General features: G+C 42.3%; 1 protein-coding gene across 1 annotated transcript; it reads left to right on the top strand.

Moving 5' to 3' along the window:
* The first annotated feature begins 17,544 nt into the window (after positions 1-17,544).
* LOC129851088 (protein snail homolog Sna-like) lies at positions 17,545-22,085 on the top strand. Its single transcript, XM_055917314.1, has 3 exons — positions 17,545-17,821; positions 18,378-18,890; positions 20,644-22,085. Exons 1-3 carry the CDS (start codon positions 17,746-17,748, stop codon positions 20,829-20,831), a joined length of 777 nt encoding a protein of 258 aa, XP_055773289.1. The 5' UTR covers positions 17,545-17,745; the 3' UTR covers positions 20,832-22,085.
* The last annotated feature ends 1,452 nt before the right edge of the window (positions 22,086-23,537 follow it).

Below are 23,537 nucleotides of genomic sequence, written 5' to 3'. Positions count from 1 at the left end.
ATGGGGTAGATAGGATTCCTTTGGGAAATACCTCAATCTACACAATATTGAACTATGCAAAATGTGTTTGAATTATGACTTTATTTCACTATACGGAAATATGCTGCCAATCAATTTATGTTGCATTTGTGAAGGTGTCTGAGCATGTCTGTTTGTGTGTGCATGGTGTGAGCAGATTAAAGGTCCCTGTTGTTCTTGTGTTAAAAGCACTCCCTGGTGCTGGGTGTTCAGTGGCTGAAGTTGTGGTGGCCTGGCTGTTGGAGGTAGGTTGTGCGTGTGCGGGGTGAGTGGCGGTGAGCTCGCTGGCGGACACAGTTCTGCCGCTGGATGCAGCTCCCTGTGAGGTGGTGGCGGTCCACCCGGGTCTGAGCCCTCTGGACACGAGCAACCTGCGAGACCTTAGCCAGCTGTCCAGCCATGGACACTGATACACGAATGATCCGGCTGGGGCTGGTGGTGCTTCTTTGGACTGGGACCTCTGGTTCTGACATCCTGCAGAGAAACAAATGCTTGTAAGCCCACAAATGCACACCCACATCTGTTCACATATACACGAGGACAATCAAATATTTGGAATCAGTGGCAGAACACGAATATTGTAAAATGCTTTGACAACTTCCTGTGTCAAATGCACAAAAGTCTCTCTCACCTGACGCCAGTTTCTGAGATGGGTTCAGTCTCCTCAATGACAGGTGAACTTCTGTAGATAGATGTGTTAGCACACTCCACTACCTGCTCCTCCAATGGGTTCACTTCTGTAGAGCAACAAGAGAGCCAGCGTTACCCATATTTCCTCTAGCAGAGCACACTATGTAGCTACAGTCCAACCACTACTTCCTGTGAGACTGACCTTGATGGTTGATCAGAAGCCACCCTTCCTCAATCATTTCTGCAGGGGTGGATGTCCTCTGGTCTGTAGAGATGTCATCATCTCTTCCAAAAAACAGACTTGTGAGCCTTCTGAACATGACTGGGTTCTGTGCGGCGGTTGAAGGTGTTGTCTCGGACTCTGGGTCACAGACTTGGTTGTGATGTCCTTTCCTCTCCTTTCTTTGGCAGGAAACTTAGACGTAGCAGCAGAGGCTTTGGGTATCAAAATACTTCTCACAAAGACCTGGTTGAGAAAAACATTGTCATAAAGTCTGGGTCCCATAACTCAAACCTGCTGTAACAACATTGTCACCTCCTCCCAGCTGCCCACTGCACTGAGGCTAGGAAACACTGTCACCACCGATAAATCCACGATAATTGAGAATTTCAATAAGAATTTTTCTACGGCTGGCCATGCTTCCACCTGGCTACCCCTACCCCGGTCAACAGCCCTGCACCCCCCACAGCAACTTGCCCAAGCCTCCCCCATTTCTCCTTCACCCAAATCCAGATAGCTGATGTTCTGAAAGAGCTGCAAAATCTGGACCCCTACAAATCAGCTGGGCTTGACAATCTGGACCCTCTCTTTCTAAAAGTATCCGCCACAATTGTTGCAACCCCTATTACTAGCCTGTTCAACCTCTCTTTCGTATCGTCTGAGATCCCCAAAGATTGGAAACCTGGCCAAGGCTTTTGACTCTGTCAATCACCACATTCTTATCAGCAGACTTAACAGTCTTGGTTTCTCAAATGACTGCCTCGCCTGGTTCACCAACTACTTCTCAGACAGAGTACAGTGTTGTCAAATTGGAGGGCCTGTTGTCCGGACCTCTGGCAGTCTCTATGGTGGTGCCACAGGGTTCAATCCTTGGGTCGACTCTTTTCTTTGTAAACATTAATGATGTCGCTCTTGCTGCTGGTGATTCTCTGATCCACCTCTACGCAGACGAAACCATTCTGTATACATCTGGCCCTTCTTTGGACACTGTGTTAACCAACCTCCAGACGAGCTTCAATGCCATACAACACTCCTTCCGTGGCCTCCAAATACACTTAAATGCAAGTAAAACTAAATGCATGCTCTTCAACTGATCGCTGCCCACACCTGCCCGCCTGTCTAGCATCACTACTCTGGACGGTTCTGACTTAGAATATGTGGACAACTACAAATACCTAGGTGTCTGGTTAGACTGTAAACTCATTCCAGACTCACATTAAGCATCTCCAATCCAAAATAAAATCTAGAACCGGCTTCCTATTTCGCAACAAAGCATCGTTCACTCATGCAAACATACCTTCGTAAAACTGCCTATCCTACCGATCCTTGACTTCGGCAATGTCATTTACAAAATAGCCTCCAACACTCTACTCAGCAAATTGGATGCAGTATATCACAGTGCCATCCGTTTTGTCACCAAAGCCCCATATACGACCCACCACTGCGACCTGTATGCTCTCGTTGGCTGGTCCTCGCTACATATTCGTCGCCAAACCCACTGGCTCCAGGTAATCTATAAGTCTTTGCTAGGTAAAGCTCTGCCTTATCTCAGCTCACTGGTCACCATTGCAACACCCACCCGTAGCAAGTGCTCCAGCAGGTATATTTCTCTAGTCATCCCCAAAGCCAACACCTCGTTTGGCAGCCTTTCCTTCCAGTTCTCTGCTGCCAATGACTGGAACGAATTGCAAAAAAATAAAATTTCTTTTTTTTCTTTTTTTTAAATCACTGAAGTTGGAGACATATCTCCCTCACTAACTTTAAGCGTCAGCTGTCAGAACAGCTTACCGATCGCTGCAGCTGTACACAGCCCGTCTGTAAATAGCCCATCCAACCAACTACCTACCTACCTCATTCCCATATCTGTTTTTCTACTCTTTTGCACACCAGTATTTCTACTTGCACATCCTCATCTGTACATATATCACTCCAGTGTAAATTGCTAAATTATAATTACTTCGCCATTTATTTCAATTGACTGATTTCCTTATAAAAAATGTAACTCAATAAAATCTTTGAAATTGTTGCCTTTATATTTTTGTTCAGTGTATTTAAACAAGTATACTTAAGATATACCCCCAAAAAATCCTTTATTTGTATGTTTAGCTCACATAACATAATTTAAAAGTATGCATTAAGGTGTCTGTAATAGAATAAACGTGGCAAAAACAAATGTAGACACTAATAACATCATTTTTATAGCTTCCAAAATATTTTTCTACAACGTGTGGGAGTACCAAGATGGAAGCATGGAGGCTCCAAAACAGCACCCCTCGGGTCATCATTTTGTGTAAATATAAATACTTGGCAGCTACTAAGCTGAGCAAATATGTGGCCTATTGCTGGGCCTCCTCCCACTAGGTCCAGGTGTTGGTTTTTGCACTAGTACTACACAACTGATTTATATAACCAACTCATCATCAAGCTTTGATTATCGTTCCTGAATGCGTCAGATGTGTATGCAACTGACGTCATTATTCAAAACCTAAACAACAGCTTGAGCAGGAATCAAGGAAGGGACGAGGCTGGGATACCACTGAAAGGCTAAACAAACCATTTCACGATGACAAAGAAAACCTGAACATTAGCCTTATATCAGCAGAGAAAGAACTTTGAAATTAAAAACTGGATATGAAAGTTAGACCTACTCCTTTGGTGCAGGTGACATAACACCAAAGTCTCGTCTGAAATTGGGGCAGCTGCAATGACAGCCAGCGGTAGTTCAGCGACCGAAAGACTGGATAATAATAGAACACAGACATTTTTAATGATCTCCTTTTTGTAAAGACGCCCCTCTTGCATTCATGTTACAGCATTGGAGAATGCCTGTCAATTACAAAATTCTGCAAACTGTGTTCATAAAGGACCGGTTTGGATGCACGCAGATGATAGCTATAAATAGAAAGACAAACGGCAAATAAAACTTACCTATATTCACAGAATATTTCCCAGTTTGAGTAGGACATTCTGTTAACCCCAAAATTGTATTTGATGAGATGTTGTAACCGATTCCTTCATTAATGCGTTTTCATTTGATGAGGTATCGGTTTATACCATCTTTTTTCCCCAAAGATGTGCGTCTGTTCTTGATTCTCTGTCTGGTCTTTGGAACTGTTTCTTTCCAAATGTAATCAAAACAGCTGATCGAGTAACGCAGCAACCGTATCCCCCTCCCGTTCGAGGTTTAGAACCAATCACGCAGTTAAAAAAGATACGGGTCTGCCCCTCATTTTGTGCAGACCTACATGATCGTATTGGCCTTTTATGTTAAAATAGTTACACTTGCAGCAGTGTTGTCTAGGTTTGAGGGGATTACCTTAAATGATCCTAAATTAACTGTTATTATTAGTGCTAAAATACTCACACCAACACCTCTGCAAAAGGACCAGCAGCAACCTTTGAAGGCTCCCTCGTCGTCACCTCAGGATTCTAATACATTTTTGACTAGGCCTATGCATATAGATTAGACCTATTACTGCATAAGTGCTTACGTATTTCCATTATTAGGCTACATCCACCTTTTTCAAAACGTCATTATTAGAATAAGTTGTCAACATTCTTGGTTATTTAACTATTTCTCTTTTTTTTTCAAGAATTCTCATACATAGTAAACGCAAACTCTTTATACATTGACAACAAGTTCTAAAGCTAGGTAGGCCGCGTGATGTGTCAAATTGATGATAGTTATTAAGTGTGTTACAATGTATACAGCCTACAGTGCATTAAATTCCCTTTCGTGCACTTGATTTGACGCAGTGGGATTTTTTTTTTACTGTGGCTAGGGCGGGATCTAATTTGAAAGTCGCATTTACAATTAGCCAGTGAAAACCTCGCGAGAGAGAGGCGTTGTTATGTTTGCGTTCGTAATTTCAGAGCACAGAATAACTGAGGAATTTACGAACGTGCAACACCCTTGAAAATGACCTGTGTCAGTAAATGTACTTACATTGTTACAGTCACCAACGCTCTAGATAACATGTACACAGCATAACTAGGGCGAGTGAAATGAGGCGTTCTCTCATTTGTGTCTGGAAGTAGCTAGCCAACTTTAGCCAGTTTGCTTGGGTGCTCGAGTGCCATTGTGAGGTCAGAAAGCTCGGATCAACCATACTTACTTACTCCTTGGCCAGAGCTTCTAGTGTGCGCTCTGAATTTATGAAAGGACAATCTGATAAAGCTCTGAATTTACCAACGCACTCTGAGCGCCCTCAGGAACTCCAGAGTAAATTTATGAACACACCTTATGTAGATGTCAGATAAGTGCAGTGCCAGTATATGGCCCCTTTTTTCTCTTTTTTTTGTTTTTGCTGAACTCATATTGGTTTTATACACTGCTCAAAAAAATAAAGGGAACACTTAAACAACACAGTGTAACTCCAAGTCAATCACACTTCTGTGAAATCAAACTGTCCACTTAGGAAGCAACACTGATTGACAATAAATTTCACATGCTGTTGTGCAAATGGAATAGACAACAGGTGGAAATTATAGGCAATTAGCAAGACACCCCCAATAAAGGTGTGGTTCTGCAGGTGGTGACCACAGACCACTTCTCAGTTCCTATACTTCCTGGCTGATGTTTTGGTCACTTTTGAATGCAGGCGGTGCTTTCACTCTAGTGGTAGCATGAGACGGAGTCTACAACCCACACAAGTGGCTCAGGTAGTGCAGCTCATCCAGGATGGCACATCAATGCGAGCTGTGGCAAGAAGGTTTGCTGTGTCTGTCAGCGTAGTGTCCAGAGCATGGAGGCGCTACCAGGAGACAGGCCAGTACATCAGGAGACGTGGAGGAGGCCGTAGGAGGGCAACAACCCAGCAGCAGGACCGCTACCTCCGCCTTTGAGCAGGAGAAGCACTGCCAGAGCCCTGCAAAATGACCTCCAGCAGGCCACAAATGTGCATGTGTCTGCTCAAACGGTCAGAAACAGACTCCATGAGGGTGGTATGAGGGCCCGACGTCCACAGGTGGGGGTTGTGCTTACAGCCCAACACCGTGCAGGACGTTTGGCATAAGCCCGAGAACACCAAGATTGGCAAATTCGCCACTGGCGCCCTGTGCTCTTCACAGATGAAAGCAGGTTCACACTGAGCACGTGACAGATGTGACAGAGTCTGGAGACGCTGTGGAGAACCTTCTCCTGCCTGCAACATCCTCCAGCATGACCGGTTGGCGGTGGGTCAGTCATGGTGTGGGGTGGCATTTCTTTGGGGTCCGCACAGCCCTCCATGTGCTCGCCAGAGGTAGCCTGACTGCCATTAGGTACCGAGATGAGATCCTCAGACCCCTTGTGAGACCATATGCTGGTGCGGTTGGCCCTGGGTTCCTCCTAATGCAAGACAATGCTAGACCTCATGTGGCTGGAGTGTGTCAGCAGTTCCTGCAAGAGGAAGGCATTGATGCTATGGACTGGCCCGCCCGTTCCCCAGAACTGAATCCAATTGAGCACATCTGGGAAATCATGTCTCACTCCATCCACCAACGCCACGTTGCACCACAGACTGTCCAGGAGTTTGGCGGATGCTTTAGTCCAGGTCTGGGAGGAGATGCCTCAGGAGACCATCCGCCACCTCATCAGGAGCATGCCCAGGCATTGTAGGGAGGTCATACAGGCACGTGGAGGCCACACACACTACTGAGCCTCATTTTGACTTGTTTTAAGGACATTATATCAAAGTTGGATCAGCCTGTACTGTCGCTTTCCACTTTAATTTTGAGTGTGACTCCAAATCCACACCTCCATGGGTTGATAAATTTGATTTCCATTGATAATTTTTGTGTGATTTTGTTGTCAGCACATTCAACTATGTAAAGAAAAAAGTATTTATTAAGAATATTTAATTCATTCAGATCTAGGATGTGTTATTTTAGTGTTCCCTTTATTTTTTTGAGCAGTGTGTATAGGTCTAGATAAATATTTTGTATTGTTTCCATAGGTCGATTGAAATGAATCATGTTTCCATGATTATAGTTAGATGCTAGTATTTTACTTACACAGTCAGCATTGCTCAACAGTCAGATGTTAATTGGTTATATTTTAAACAAAAATAGTTCCACAATCAAAGACACTCGGATGCAGTTCTGCAGCAACTCTGTCAATTGGTGTCAATGTTTTTCTTTCATTTTGTCACAGCAAAGTCTGGGTGACTTTCTCAGTAGGCGTACACACACACACACACACCAGTGGCGGTCGGTGCCATTTAAGATGAGGGAGGCCAAAAATGTTTTTAATGAGCATGGCCTTATTTCTATTACAGCATATTGGATGACTAGCATTCATATTCCATTCACCCAGCTCAATGTAACATCGATAGGTGTAGGCTACTACGTGCTACTTTAATTTTCCCTATACCCATCATGAGGTTGCCACAACCTAGCCTATAAGTTTACGACGTAAACAGGTAGAGAGAAATTTGAGTAATTAAGGTGACGGATACATTCAATAGCGCCTTGCACACTCTTGCCTGCATTGAGCTGATCTAGGGTGTAATCATTAGTCCAACAGTTGCAAACAACAGTTTTTATTGGATAAATTCAGGTATGTTTATTCCCGTTTGCTTCCGTTGAAGAAAAGTTTTTCAACAGAATCGGCGGAATGAATACACCCCTGATCACACGCAAACACAGTTCACTTTCATAGCAGCCACATACAAACAGCATGATCCCTTTTATAATTGTATAATTCCTTCTCACATCTACGCGCTCTCCTCCTCTCACATTTTCCCTTCGCTTGTGGGCAGACTTCAGTGCACAATACATTAGCTGTCTGTGACCAGGCGAAAAAACCTTTCCAAGCCAAATCAAATTCAAACCAATTCAAACCGCTACACACAGCCTACATCGTTGTCATCATGTTAGCTAGCATCTTAGTCAACATAGCTACTAGAACTAAAGTGTTAGTAAACCGCTACAATCATGCAGTACAGTCTACAGTCAGCAAGCAGTTTAGTAGTTACACTGGTGGGCCCTGGTGCCATTAAATTAATAAAACCAAAAGCTTACCTTGACTTGGAAGAGTTCCAGTGTTGGATAGCCAGCTAACTAACATATCATCCCTCTCTGTTTGAGCCAGGTGTTTGAGTAGGCTAACTAGCAAGAAGCATTCGCTAGCTAAGTAAGTGAAAGTTAAAAAAAATAAAAAAATAATGATCCTTTATTTAACCAGGTAGGCTAGTTGAGAACAAGTTCTCATTTACAACTGCTACCTGGCCAAGATAAAGCAAAGCAGTGCGACACAAACAACAACACAGAGTTACACATGGAATAAACAAGCCAATAACAAGTCAATAACACAATAGAAAAAAAAGAAAGCCTATATACAGTGTGTGCAAATGGCGTGAGGAGGTAGGCAGTAAGTGAAAAAAATACAACCAAATATCACTCTCTTGCTTCTTAATTTTTTAAGAAATTAAGTTGTTCAAAACTGTTCAACTATTGTCTTTCTCTCTCTTTGTGTCAACTACTCACCACATTTTATGCACCGCAGTGCAGTGATAGCTAGCTGTAGCTTATGCTTTCAGTACTAGATTTATTCTCTGATCCTTTGATTGGGTGGATAACATGTCAGTTCATGCTGCAAGAGCTCTGATAGGATGGAGGACGTCCTCTGGAAGTTGTCATAATTACTGTGTAAGTCTATGGAAGGGGGTGGGAACCTCAAGCCTCCTAGGTTTTGTATTGATGTCAATGTACACAGAGGACAGGAACACCATGGTGCTACCCTACAGAGTGCGGTTGAGGCTACTGTAGATCTTCATTACATAACGGTGTGTTTAATCAATTATTTGGTTACGTGAATATGTTCAGCATAGTTTTATCTAAAAATTATAACTTTTGAAATGTTTCAGTATTTTTATTTTTATGAAATTCACTGAGCAGGGTTTGGCCCTCCCCTTTTACATTTTTACATTTTAGTCATTTAGCAGACGCTCTTATCCAGAGCGACTTACAGTAGAGTGCATACATTCTATTACATTTTTACATACTGAGACAAGGATATCCCTACCGGCCAAACCCTCCCTAACCCGGACGACGCTATGCCAATTGTGCGTCGCCCCACGGACCTCCCGGTTGCGGCCGGCTGCGACAGAGCCTGGACGCGAACCCAACCCAGCCTGGGCGCGAACCCAGAGACTCTGGTGGCGCAGCTAGCACTGCGATGCAGTGCCCTAGACCACTGCGCCACCCGGGAGGCCCTTTCTCCTCTGAGGAGCCTCCATTGTGTCACACACACACACACACACAAACACAGACACACACACACACAAACACACAGGGCCAGATTAAGAAATCAAAGCCTTTGTTTTTTTTCTCTTCCAGGCACACCATCATTTTCTGTAAACAAATCCGTGCACTAAAATGCAATTCAATGCGTGGTAAAAAAAAGAAATAGAGCATTTACAATAAAGCCATAATAACGTTTGCCATGTGGTGTAGGCTACAGTTGAGCGTTTTTAGGATGTCCACACATGGAGATTTTTTGTTGTTGCAGGGTTCGAAAAAAAATCACTCTTTTAAAAAAGCATTTCATGCAATTCTAAGTCATTTGCATGACAGAAGACAGCTGCATTTGTTTTAATACTACACAAAAGACATGAGTGCCAACTCTGACTGACAAATTGAGATCAATTCAAACAAACAATAGCCCAGGCCAATGAAGTGAATATTAGGAGGAAACATATACAGTTGAAGTTGGAAGTTTACATACACCTTAGCCAAATACATTTAAACTCAGTTTTTCACAATTCCTGACATTTAATCCTAGTAAAAGTTCCCCAACTTAGGTCAGTTAGGATCACCACTTTATTTTCAGAATGTGAAATGTAAGAATAATAGTAGAGAGAATGATTTATTTCAGCTTTTATTTCTTTCATCACATTCCCAGTGGGTCAGAGGTTTACATACACTCAATTAGTATTTGGTAGCATTGCCTTTAAATTGTTTAATTTAGGTCAAATGTTTCGGATTGCCTTCCACAAGCTTCCCACAATATGTTGGGTGAATTTTGGCCCATTCCTCCTGACAGAGCTGGTGTAACTGACTCAGGTTTGTAGGCCTCCTTGCTCGCACACGCCTTTTTCAGTTCTGCCCGCAAATTTTCCATGGGATTGAAGTCAGAGCTTTGTGATGGCCACTCCAATACCTTGATTTTGTTGTCCTTAAGCCATTTTGCCACAACTTTGGAAGTATGATTGAGGTCATTGTCCATTTGGAAGACCCATTTGCGACCAAGCATTAACTTCCTAACTGATGTCTTGAGATGTTACTTCAATATATCCACATAATTTTACTTCCTCATGTTACCATCTATTTTGTGAAGTGCACCAGTCCCTCCTGCAGCAAAGCACCCCCACAACATGATGCTGCCACCCTCGTGCTTCACGGCTGGGATGGTGTTGTTCGGCTTGCAAGCCGCCCCCTTTTTCCTCCAAACATAACGATGGTCATTATGGCCAATCAATTCTACTTTTGTTTCATCAGTACAAAGGACATTTTTCCAAAAAGTACGATCTTTGTCCCCATGTGCAGTTGCAAACCGTAGTCTAGCTTTTTTATGGCGGTTTTGGAGCCGTGGCTTCTTCCTTGCTGAGCAGCCTTTCAGGTTATGTCGATATAGGACTCGTTTTACAGTGGATATAGATACTTTTGTACCCGTTTCCTCCAGCATTTTCACAAGGTTCTTTGCTGTTGTTCTGGGATTGATTTGTATTTTTCACACCAAAGTACGTTCATCTCTAGGAGACAGAACGCGTCTCCTTCCTGAGCGGTATGACGGCTGCGTGGTTTCATGGTGTTTATACCTGCGTACTATTGTTTGAACAGATGAACGTGGTACCTTCAGGTGTTTGGACATTGCTCCCAAGGATGCTTTGTCCAGACATTGCTTCCAATTATTTTTCTGAGGTCTTGGCTGATTTTTAAATTTTTTTCCCATGATGTCAAGCGAAGAGGCAGTGAGTTTGAAGGTAGGCCTTGAAATACATCCACAGTTACACCTCCAATTGACTCAAATGATGTCAATTAGCCTATCAGAAGCTTCTAAAGCCATGACATAATTTTCAAGAATTTTCCACGCTGTTTAAATGCACAGTCAACTTAGTGTATGTAAACTTCTGACCCACTGGAATTGTGATACAGTGAAATCTGTCTGTAAACAATTGTTGGAAAAATTACTTGTGTCATGCACAAAGTAAAACTATAGTTTGTTAACAAGACATTTGTGGAGTAGTTGAAAAACTTGTTTTAATGACTCCAACCTAAGTGAATGTAAATTTCCGACTTCAACTGTATGCAGTATATATTTATACAGTACCAGTCAAAAGTTTGGACACACCTACTCATTCAAGGGTTTTTCTTATTTGTACTTTTTTCCACATTGTAGAATAATAGTAAAGACATCAAAACCATGAAATAACACATATGGAATCATGTAGTAACCAAAAAAGTGTTAAACAAATCAAAAATATGATATATTTTACATTCTTCAAAGTAGCTACCCTTTGCCTTGACACTCTTGGCATTCTCTCAACCAGCTGCACCTGGAATGCTTTTCCAACAGTCTTGAAGGAGTTCCCACATATGCTGAGCACTTGTTGGCTGCTTTTCCTTCACTCTGCGGTCCAACTCATCACAAACCATCTCAATTGGGTTGAGGCCAGGTCATCTGATGCAGCACTCCATCACTCTCCTTATTGGTCAAATAGCCCTTACATAACCTTGAGGTGTGTTGGGTCATTGTCCTGTTGAAAAACAAATGATAGTCCCACTAAGCGCAAACCAGATGGGTTGGCATTTTGCTGCAGAATGCTGTGGTAGCCATGCTGGTAAACTTCTTGGCACTACGGATCCCTTTAGCGGGATGATTTTCCTAAACAACCGCTGAATTGCAGGGCGCCAAATATTACAAAAAATATTTATAATCATGCAATCACAAGTGAAATATACCAAAACACAGCTTAGCTTGTTGTTAATCCACCTATCGTGTCAGATTTTGAAAATGTGTTTTACAGCGAAAGCAATCCAAGCTTTTGTGAGTGTATCAATCAATGCTAGAACAGCTAGCCCCAAATTAGCATGGTCACGAAAGTCAGAAAAGCAATAAAATTGATCGCTTTCCTTTGATAATCTTCGGATGTTTGCACTCACGAGACTCCCAGTTACACAATAAATGTTATTTTTGTTCGATAAATATTACTTTTATAACAAAGAAACGCCATTTGGGTTGCGCTTTATGTTCAGAAAACCACAGCCTCGTTCCGTTCGGCGAAAATTCCAAAAAGTATCCGTAATGTTCGTAGAAACATGTCAAATGTTTTATATAATCAATCCTCAGGTTGTTTTTAACATACATAATCGATAATATTTCAACCGGACCGTAACCTATTCAATAAAAGAGAGAAAGAAAATGGAGAGCTACCTCTCTAATCTAATCAAAGTTCCTGACTAGTTTTTAAAATCTCGCTAATTTTTCTAAATAAAAGCCTGAAACTATGTCTAAAGCCTGATCACAGCCTGAGGAAGCCATTGGAAAAGGAATCTGGTTGATACCCTTTTAAATGGAAGAAAGACGGGAAATGAAACACAGATTTAAAAAAAAAAGAAAATCACTTCCGGGTTAGATTTCCTCAGGTTTTCGCCTGCAAAATCAGTTTTGTTATACTCACAGGCAATATTTTGACAGTTTTAGAAACTTTGGAGTGTTTTCTATCCTAATCTGTAAATTATATGCATATTCTACGATTTGGACCTGAGAAATAGTCCGTTTACCTTGGGAACGTTATTTAAAAAATATATATATATATCTGACCCCTAGCGTCAAGAAGTTAATAAGGTTAGTTGAAATGCATTCCAGGTGACTACCTCATGAATCTGGTTGAGAGAATGCCAAGGGTGTGCAAAGCTGTCATCAAGGCAAAGGGTAGCTACTTTGAAGAATGTAAAATATAAAATATATTCTGATTTGTTTAAAATCTTTTTGGTTACTATATGATTCCATATTTGTTATTTCATCGTTTTGATGTCTTCACTATTATTCTACAATTTAGAAAATAGTAATAATAAAGAAAAACCCTCGAATGAGTAGGTGTGTCCAAACTTTTGACTGCGACTGTATATCATGGGGTACAGTAGGCTACTAAAGGGCCCAGCCCCTGACTCACACAATTGACAATTCACATTTATTTATTATGCCGTTTATTTTTTATTTTGTATTCATTTCATCAGTTACCCGATCAAGGCAGGGACCCCGGTTACCCACGAAGGCCACCTACCTCCTCTCCTCCCCAATCTGATGATTTGCAGAGCGGCAGCAGCAGGCTGTCTACACTCATTGGTAGATACAGTAAAAAAAATACTAAATATATACTACATATATAATATATACAGTACATATTTTCTTTTTGGGGGGAGGGGTTTCCTCTTGGGCCTCCCACAGGCCTGGGCCCAGGGGCTTCCACAGGCCTGGGCCCAGGGGCTTGATGCAGACTTGGTAAGCCCCTGCATCAAACTGGCCCTGCACGCACACACACACACACACACACACACACACACACACACACACACACACACACACACACACACACACACACACACACACACACACACACACACACACACACACACACACACACACACACACACACACAGACACACACAGGGGATTTTAGGGTGATCATAAGGATTAAGTAAACGTAGGCCTACGTCTTGGTATCCTTTTGGATAACATGACATTTAGCAGCCTCTTGTGCATCCCTACAAGGAGGCATCACCCAGCAGTGTCTCTGGCTCTGCAGAGAGCAGGTGCCAAGGACAAGCTGTGCCTTTACTAAGTAAACACAGTAATACCAGGGACCCCCCCCCTCTCCCTCTCTCTCCCCCCTATCACTCTCTCTCCCACTCCCTCCCTCCCTCTCCCTCTCTCCCTCTCTCCCACTCCCTCCCTCTCTCTCCCTCTCTCCCTCTCACACCTGCTGTTAATCAATTTTTTTTACAAACAAAATATTATGTAATGTTTCTTTTTGACTGAGTCTAAAATATATTTTTATACAATAGGCCTATTGTGTGAAAGTATATATGTAACCGATGTGAAATGGCTAACTAGCAGGGTGTCCGCTAATAGCGTTTCAATCGGTAACGTCACTTGTTCTGAGACCTTGAAGTAGTTGTTCCCCTTGCTCTGCAAGGGCTGCGACTTTTGTGGCGCGATGGGTAACGATGCTTCGAGGGTGGCTGTTGTCGATGTGTGCAGAGTGTCCCTGGTTCGAGCCCAGGTAGAGGTGAGGAGAGGGACGGAAGCTAAACTGTTACATTGGTGCCGTGACCCTGGTTGCTGTGGAAAAGGAGGAGGTCAAAAGGGAGGTGAGTGTAACCGATGGGAAATAGTTAGCGGTGGTGCGCGCTAATAGTATTTCAGTCGGTGACGTCACTCGCTCTGAGACCTTGAAGTAGTTGCTTTTGTGGCGCGATGTGTAACGATGCTTCGAGGGTGGTTGTTGTTGATGTGTGCAGAGTGTCCCTGGTTCGAGCCCAGGTAGGGGCGAGGAGAGGGATGGAAGCTAAACTGTTACATATACAGTAGGCTTTATGCAGGCATTGCACTTGTACACAACATTTTGTTTAATTCTCCTTCCCCCCTGACTTTGTCCTGGTTTATTTCAAATTTATGTAGCAGAACTCATAGCATAGACCTACTACAGGCTGATACCGCTGTGAGTCATTCTCCCTATCTCATCCATTGAGTAACATACCGAATAGGCTACTTTCAAAAGCAAATAACAGACACAGAGATGATGTACTACGGAAGTCTAGATATACCAGAAAAGTATATCTTGACAAAACAACTTTGTCATGTAGGGATCATGAGAAAAATAAGTTGTAATAAGAAGAGGCATTTTACTTTTATTCATGTGTCCTCGCTGGACTTCTGTAGATCTATCCTTCAGCACCACAATACTTTGCCCACCATTTGTTGCTGAAATGACAAATAGACCGCAGCCTTCATGAAATGTCACTTTACCCGTTTTACTAGTTTTATTTTTCTCTACTGCTTGTTAATTGTTGTTTGTGACTGTGTTTTTGCTGCTATTGACAGGCCAACCTCCCTGTTAAAATTATTAAAGATATTAAAATAAACTTTTATTGGTAGTCTCGTAAACTTTCCTTGGTAGTCTGCAACCACAGACCTCAATGTTAACTTTTCTTACACTGAACATTACACATTCAATCCATTTCAAAACATGTCTTTATATTTGAATTGTATTGGAGACAAAACTGGAAGCCATCTACAACTGACAGACATAATACAATTTCTGCCTGGGTTAATCTCTAATAAAAATGAATGTGTTGATCCACCCTGGGCTCTGCAGCCTATCATCAATACTGCCACTCCTATTTATATGTAACCGTATGAAATGGCCTGCTAGTAGGCGGGGTGTGTGCTAATAGCGTTTCAATCGGTGACGTCACTCGCTCTGAGACCTTGAAGTAGTTGTATCCCTTGCTCCACAAGGGCCAAGACTTTTGTGGAGCGATAGGTAAAGATGCTTCGTGGGAGGCAGTTGTTGATGTGTGCAGACAATCCTTGGTTTGAGCCCAGGTAGGAGCGATGAGGTGGGCAGAAGCAACACTGTTACATAGAGTTTATCTCTTGATTTCCACACACCAACTTGTTATGTCTTGATCATGGGAAAATTTTATTGTGATCTTGACAAAACAACTTTTGTTATGTTGTGATCACAAAACATATTTATTGATCTAGAAAAAAATAGTGATTTGTTTTATTTATTCATATGTCCTCTAGATTTCTGTAGTGGACTTCTATACCAGGCTGCTTATTTGTAAATCTGACTTGAAAATTGTTCATGATAAATAGGTTGCATGCCCAATGGAAATGCAGGAAATTAACTGGATTTCATTGATTTCAAACTTGTCTGCTTTTGCAGGTGACTCAATGCCAACCACTCTTCGAATATGGGTGACATAGCGCCATCTTGTGTGTACTTATCGAACTGAAACATGCTGCTATTGAACTTGTTTCAGCTACTATTTCTTCCCAATGGGTGGCGCCATGACATACCAGGAGTAACCTAGGCACTGTTGGCGACTGTAATTCGGACCTATTTTTCTCAACATGGTCTCAGAGCATTTCGTATGATTCTGTACGTAAACCAAGACACTCTGTTTAGTATGATATGTTACGTTTGGTATGGTTACTTAAGAGAGATGGTTACTTAAGGCAGAAACTGAAGTATTTTAATTTTTTAATTTTATTTATTTCACCTTTATTTAACCAGGTAGGCTAGTTGAGAACAAGTTCTCATTTACAACTGCGACCTGGCCAAGATAAAGCATAGCAGTGTGAACAGACAACAACACAGAGTTACACATGGAGTAAACAAAAACAAATCAATAACACAGTAGGAAAAAACCCAAAATGAGTCTATATACATTGTGTGCAAAAGGCATGAGGTAGGCAATAAATAGGCCATAGGAGCAAATAATTACAATTTAGCAGATTAACACTGGAGTGATAAATCATCAGATGATCATGAGCAAGTAGAGATACTGATGTGCAAAAGAGCAGAAAAATAAATAAATAAAAACAGTAAGGGGATGAGGTAGGTAAATTAAGTGGGTTGTTTACGTATGGTGGTTGGTCGGATGTTAAATGGAAATGCCTGGCAACCCAATGGTTGCGAGTTTGAATCTCATCAACTTTTCAACTACATATACTTTTTTTTTGTTGCTAATTTGGAACGACATAGCATGTTAGCTAACCCTCCCCTAACCCTAACCTCAACCCTTTTAGCTAACACTTCATCTAACCCTAAACTTAACCCTTTTAGCTAACCCTTCCCCTAACCCCAACCCTTTAACCTAACTCCTAAACTTAACCCTAACCCCTAAACTGAATTCCTAGCCACATAGCTAGAATTCATAACATATCATATGTTTTGAAAATTCGTAACATATTGAACGTTTGGCAAATTCGTAAAACATACAACAAAAAATGTGTAACATATTATACGTTTAGCAAATTCCAGATTTATTTAAATAATAATACGAAATACTCTGAGACCAGGTAGATTTTTCTTGACATAATAAACGCTTGGCAAGTATTAATCCCACAATACTTAAATCATTTATCGTATCTGAATAAGATGTCCCTTATCCAAATGTTGCACGTTGATCATGCTGAAGAAAACAATAAAAAAGGACTGTCTCGCCCTATGTGGCCTAATCAGTTGGACTGTAGGCCTATGGACCTATTGATAGAATCGACATACACAGCAGTCAAACCATCATTCTCCTGTTTCAGACATACTGGCGTCTTAAAGAACAATCATTATTGTCTTGAAGTCGAATAAATGAGCTGTTTAGTGATCTGACACGTTTGCGCAATTGTCTCCATGCACGTCTCCAAATGTGTCAATCTGTTTATGGAAGCGCGCTATTGCCCTCAAGAGTTTAATTTGCTTAATCGGAATGGTCAAGACTATTGCATTGATGTGTGTTGTATGCAGGTAAATTTGATAGATGGCCATTGTTATCGCTTTTGGGGCACATGTTTTTGTTTAGGAATGGGTTAGTGAGTGTCGCTTCCTGCGCTCATATGTAGGTGGGGTGTGCCCTCGGGGCGAGCACACCCCCATTGCCTGTGTCAGAGTATTTCAGCAGAAGAGAGAGCAGCATTTTGGAGACAGTCACACAGTGGCCCACAGTTGAACAAGTTCAGACAAACTGGTGGACTATACGTTTCAGTAATCTTTTATTATTTCTATATACCGCTATTCTCATGTGGATCTAAGTCCTAGACGTCTGCCTATTTCCACAGTTTGAACCAGTGGATATTTTGCGCACATATTTCGCAAAGTGGAAAAATGCCTCGGTCTTTCTTGGTCAAAAAGTATTTCGCCAACAAAAAACCCAACTACAGTGAATTGGAGTGTCAAAATGGTGAGTAGCTTTACTTTATTTATTCCTTGTATGAAGCTGAATACATACATGTATAAAATATTACAGAATAGGAGACACCTGTTTTCTCTATTAGTGTTCCTTACAATAAACCTCTGGAAATATGTTTTATTTTATGATCTTAAGTTTTTACAACTGTTTCCATTACAACCTTCTCCATGTTGGCAACCTTAATAAATTATACTCTCTCTCAGTTTTCAAGTAAGGCCCATTATAAAAGTTCCCCCTAAACTGTACAGAGCTACCATTCATGTTTCTACCCCATGTAAATATGTGGGAGGAAATGGCCCATGAAATCTCATCTTTGCTGAAACTTTTTTTTTTGTGTGTGTAAAATGCTCTGGAGAAACGTGACAGTGGCGGTTGTTGCTTTACAAGTTGAAAATATGTTGCCTATCCAAACTTCATCATATATTTGTTATTGTGTTGTGTCGTTCCCAGTTACATTAATCGTATGTACATGATGAAAACATCTTAGTATCTGACAACAGTGCTGTAAATGTACCTCTGTATTCTAACCCTTTTCCTCATCCCTCAGCCACCTCACTGGAGAGGTACCCACTAGCTGAGCTTCCAGCAGGGGACAACAACTCAGCTACCACCTGTTACACAGCGGGACTGGTATGGGATGTGAGCTTCCTTCCAGCCCTCTACGTCCCCACATTCCCCACTGATGCCTCTCCCACCCCTGGACCCCTGGACCTCAGCTCCCCCTCCAGCCTCAGCAGCAGTGCCAGTAGCAGTGGGGAGGAGGACGAGGGGCGCACCTCTGACCCCCCCAGCCCCGAACCCACAGACACCTACCACCCTCCTCAGCGCCCCAAACGCACCAGCACCAAGAGTCATGGGGCCCCGAGCGAGGATGAGAGAGTGGCCCCAGTCACTGCAGCAAGGCCAGCCTTCTTCTGCAAGCACTGCCCTAAAGAGTACACCAGCCTGGGGGCTCTGAAGATGCACATTCGCTCACACACGCTACCCTGTGTCTGCCCCACCTGCGGGAAAGCCTTCTCCAGGCCCTGGCTGCTGCGCGGCCACATTCGCACACACACTGGTAAGAATTCCCACACTTGCCATTTGGTATGACTTTGGTGGAAGGGAGGTTTGGTTACTCAGTTGATTGGATCATCATTACAGTGTAGTGGTAGACATGAGCACATGAAGAAGCCCTGTGGGCTCGTTGGTCATTGATCACTCATAGAGTACCACAGTATGAGTCATAGTACCCATAAATAGTTTGGAAATAGTTCCAATCGTTTTTTTCCCACAATTCATTTTTCCCATAGGGGATTTTTAGAAACACTTAAAATAAGGGATGTGTTTCGTGTAGGCTTACCCTGGCATGACATTTTGATAACCGTGTAAATATTTCTAGAACAAGGTGACTTTTATCAATATTCACCTCTGTTTACCCCCAACAAATGCTAATTAGCTGCTAATGTGGCTATTATAAAGATATACAAATACCATGTGGATCTGGACAAGACTGCGAAGTTGAGGAAAAGGTAATAATCTCTGGATTAACAATCTAATGTTAGATAAATGTAGTAATTAATATATTGGTTACATTTCTTTAAATGTACCTGTTAGCAAAGGTGCCAGCTAGAGATGACGTGCAGGAGCTTGCAGGGATTTGTTGTCTTGCATGATGTCTACTTTGATGCTAGTTAGCATTTTCGAAACTCTGAGAGTAAATAGAGCCGAATATATTGATGAAAGTCACCTTGTCCGAGAAAGATTTACATGGTTATCAAAACGTCACACCAGGGTAAGCCTACACTAAACGCAGACCGTATTTTAAGCGTTTCTAAAATTCCCAATGGGAAAAATGAATGGTTGAAAACCAATTGGAACCATTTCCCTGTTTGACCTCTAGGTTTTATGGGCATTATGACACCTCCACTGTGGGGTTCTATTGTGACGCTACCTTACTGCATTTAATTTATTTTATTTTATTGTATCTATTATTTAACTAGGCGTCAGTTAAAAACAAATTCTTATTTATAATGACAGCCTACCCCGGCAAAACCCGGACAACGCTGGGCCAATTGTGCATCGCCCTATGGGACTCCCAATCACGGCCGGATGTGATACAGCCTGAAATGAAACCAGGGACTGTAGTGACACCTCTAGTACTTAGATGCAGTGCCTTAGACCTCTGTACCACTTGGGTGCCCTAACAATGACTCACTGAGAATGATCGTATCATTGGCTACTGTTTGAGACAACAGAATGCAGGATTATCTTGTGATGAAGGGGACAAAGAGCATAAGGAAGCTCTCAGCTATCAAACTGCCCACTTACCACCAGCAGCAACTTGAAAGTAGTAATCTAATTTGGCACTGATTTAATCATGTTAATTCAAGTGTGGTCGTGATTCACCTAGCCTGACACCAGATTCATCATTACCCTTTAAATGAGCTTTGAGGGTGATTCACTAAGGTGTTAATGAACAGCTCTGCTGAGCCCGAGACAGCCAAATTGATATTATTGTGTGGGGGAGAAAAGTTTGCCCTTTATTGCTAATCAAAGCCAAGGTTCACAGATACAGACAGAGGCTTAAAGGCTCGGACACACCAATAGCGTTTGCGGGCCGACAGTACTTAGCACCTCTGAACAGAGTGCCGGCTGTGTCTGTCTTCATGTAGAATTGTGCGACAATATTGGTAGTCAGACGTACATCAGCAGATGGTCCCTAAAACACACCACACAAACGAACAGCAGATCAACATTCGGTGCGGTGTGTGTGGTCCTTAGTTAGTGTCATGCATCTCTAACCCATGCTCCTCCTACAATCTCCTCCTTAGGTGAACGCCCGTTCTCCTGCCAACACTGTAACCGTGCCTTTGCTGACCGCTCCAACCTGCGGGCGCACCTGCAGACCCACGCTGAGGTGAAGAAGTACCAATGTGGCGTGTGTTCCCGTACCTTCAGCCGCATGTCCCTCCTCCAGAAACACAGTGCAGCCAGCTGCTGCTCCTCCTCCACAGCATGAGCAGGAATGAGCCAGGCAGTTATCCCCAGAGGGACCTCAGGGCGGTGGGGGCATCTACAGACCCATACCATAAGCAAGACCAGAGGAGCCTGAACCAATCTGCCAACAGAGACCATAGATCCACCATTTACTAGTAGAAGAGGAAGTTGACCCTGACTCATCTCTTTGAATGCAACTTCCATAGCCATCTCAGTTTCTCTGTTTCAATCACATTTATGGAACTCCTCAAATTTTCAAACTCCTCCCATTGCAAGCTAAATCTGGTAGATGTTCTGAACTCTGTAATCCTGCCATTCTTCCAGTCCCAACATTGTTTTTCCTCATACATATTGTAGACTCATGGGGGTTAGTGTGCCAGTGTACTTTTGAGTCTAGCCCAGCCTCGGTGTTGGCCAGGCCAGCTCCGGATCATCATGGCCTAGACACAGACACAGCTGCTGAGAGATGTAAGGGTGCGTGGGTGGGATACATCTCTCAGCATGACATACACACACAGCTGTCGCTGGTAGAGTGGTGTAGATAGACAGGGTGCTAACAGGTGCTCTGGCCCTGACCTCTACTGGGCCGATAACAGGTGACTTCCACCGCCCCTAGAAAGAGGAAGTATGTCATCATCACAAAGAGGATGGAGTCCGTTGGTCCCTTTGTATGCCTTTGTCTCCAGTGGGTTTGTCGTAAGCTGTTATTTTGACCACACCAAGCCCCACTGTAATCTGATGTGTTTCCGAAATAGGATAAAGCCATTTGTTTCTGTTGTCATTCCTCATGGAAGCTTTGCTCCTTCAATGTTGTTTAAATTCCTGAATGAAAATCTAAGCCATGCACTCCAGGTTACCACAGTGTTAATTATTCCCATTGTTCTCGACAATGGTAGAGAAAACCACCATTTTTGTAAGATATAAACTTGTTTTATGAAATGTATTATTTTAAACCAAAGATGTGCCGTGCCTTCTTACCTCAACTGGTATTAGTTTTTTTTTAATGTTGACTAAGTGTATTAATATTATGGATCAAACACTCAGAACTGGGGGAAGGGGGGGGGGGGGGGCAAATAAAATGTCTCATAGAGGCACGGTTTCACAGCCCTGGCTGTACAGAGATGGATAAAAAAATCCTAAACCTTATATGGTGGTGTTTTACAGTGCAATGTTCAGATTGTATGTAGTCTTATTTCAATGTTTTACTGTGTTTGTTTGTCTTTCACTTCTATTTCAAATACTTCATAGCTGATGGATTTACATTCAATAAAGTAATTTATGTAAAAAAAAGTGTTGTTACTTTTAAAATTAGCTTCTTTTTTTTTAGTCTGAGTTAACACTGCTTATACAACAGCCAGATATGTGCATGTTTGGTTAGAGTCTGTTAATTAGGATATGGCTCTCTTTCAGCAACTGTAAATGTAGTGTGTTGGTTGTGGAGGGGCAGTTTGAGTTGGACATAGTGACGTTAAGAGAGAGGCAGGTGAACACACTGAGTGATGGACAGGTACAACTGCATGTACCTGCTCAATGTCTCCACCTGTCACTCGCCTCCTGCAGCCACTGTTTAAACACTGTGTGCAAATGTGTGAAAGAGAGAGTAGATTTGTTGGCCAACATTCATCTTATTTAACCTTGTTCCAGGTCTATATTTCCTTGTTTTGAGGGAGTTAAGTCTCCTACTCTGTAGCCCAGACAGTGAGTCAGAGTCTGTGTAGCCAGGAGAGTCCAAGTTCCCATGCTTTTCTGAGTGATCAGGTCTGGTCACAGAGAAGTGAGGGTGCGTGGGCTGTGTCAGAAGGTGAGGTAAACTGTTCCACTCAGCCTCTGTCAGCTGGAGCAGCTAGCCACACGCTTCTTAAACTCATCATTTCCTTCACAGTCAGGGAAATATTCACAGAGCTGGAGATAAGACTTCTGTTGCGAGTTTTAGTCTGTTTAGTGAATCACATGACACATGCTAACCACTGGGTCTGGGTAGTTGTTAGAAAGAAGAGCTCTAGACATTTGGTCATACAGCTGTGTACTAACAAAGAGTCCTATGTGGAGTGAGAGGTCTGGAAGGTGGATTTATGGTTCTGAGTCATTTGGTTGTTACCATTGCACCTTTGACCTGGATGTTCTTGTACAGCAGGCCTTTTAAATTCCATCTGCTTGGAATGAATTGAGAGCAGTTTTATGCTGTACATTTTTAACATGTTCTCAGGCGAGGGTGTCAGCTCTGCAAATAAAATCACACAGCATGGCAAGTTGAAGTGAGTAACGGTTTAAGTCGGATTATGCTCTCTAGTTAGTCAAAACTTCTTAATACTACATTGGAATCACTCATGTCTCTGTAGTATAATCTGATCTTTGCCACAAAGTTTATGTAGAACCATTTAAACACAAGCTACCATTTTAAACCCCACAATATCATAACCCTCACAACACTCAGAGGTACTGTATATATTTCAAAACATTTTGATAAATGAAAACAGTACATGACACTACTCTTCCTTTGGGAGTGTAGAATGCCTGGTTCTGAAATCTGAGAACTTTTTCCTGCTGCGCGCTTCCTAGTGCCAGAACACTCACTGTAATTTACCAAAAGTGGCTGCTATTTATGCCATAAAGCATGTGTTTAACATTCCAGAGCCCCACTGTGTTTGTGTATTTCTCTCTCTCTCTCACTCTCTCTCTGTCTCTTGGTTGTATATCTATTTATGTATATGTATGTGAGTTAGTGTGA

The sequence above is a fragment of the Salvelinus fontinalis genome, chromosome 3 (assembly GCF_029448725.1).
Source record: "Salvelinus fontinalis isolate EN_2023a chromosome 3, ASM2944872v1, whole genome shotgun sequence".
NCBI classification, from domain to species: Eukaryota; Metazoa; Chordata; class Actinopteri; order Salmoniformes; family Salmonidae; genus Salvelinus; species Salvelinus fontinalis.
The sequence above is the reverse complement of the archived record's forward strand: the minus strand, read 5'-3'. Positions and strand labels throughout refer to the sequence as shown.

What these genes read in the sequence shown, in the direction of transcription:
- LOC129851088 (XM_055917314.1), top strand. Translation starts at nt 17,746, where the DNA reads ATGCCTCGGTCTTTCTTGGTCAAAAAGTATTTCGCCAACAAAAAACCC. An exon ending in TGAATTGGAGTGTCAAAATG is followed by an intron (nt 17,822 to 18,377) that starts GTGAGTAGCTTT and finishes CTCATCCCTCAG; the next exon opens with CCACCTCACTGGAGAGGTAC. An exon ending in CCACATTCGCACACACACTG is followed by an intron (nt 18,891 to 20,643) that starts GTAAGAATTCCC and finishes TCTCCTCCTTAG; the next exon opens with GTGAACGCCCGTTCTCCTGC.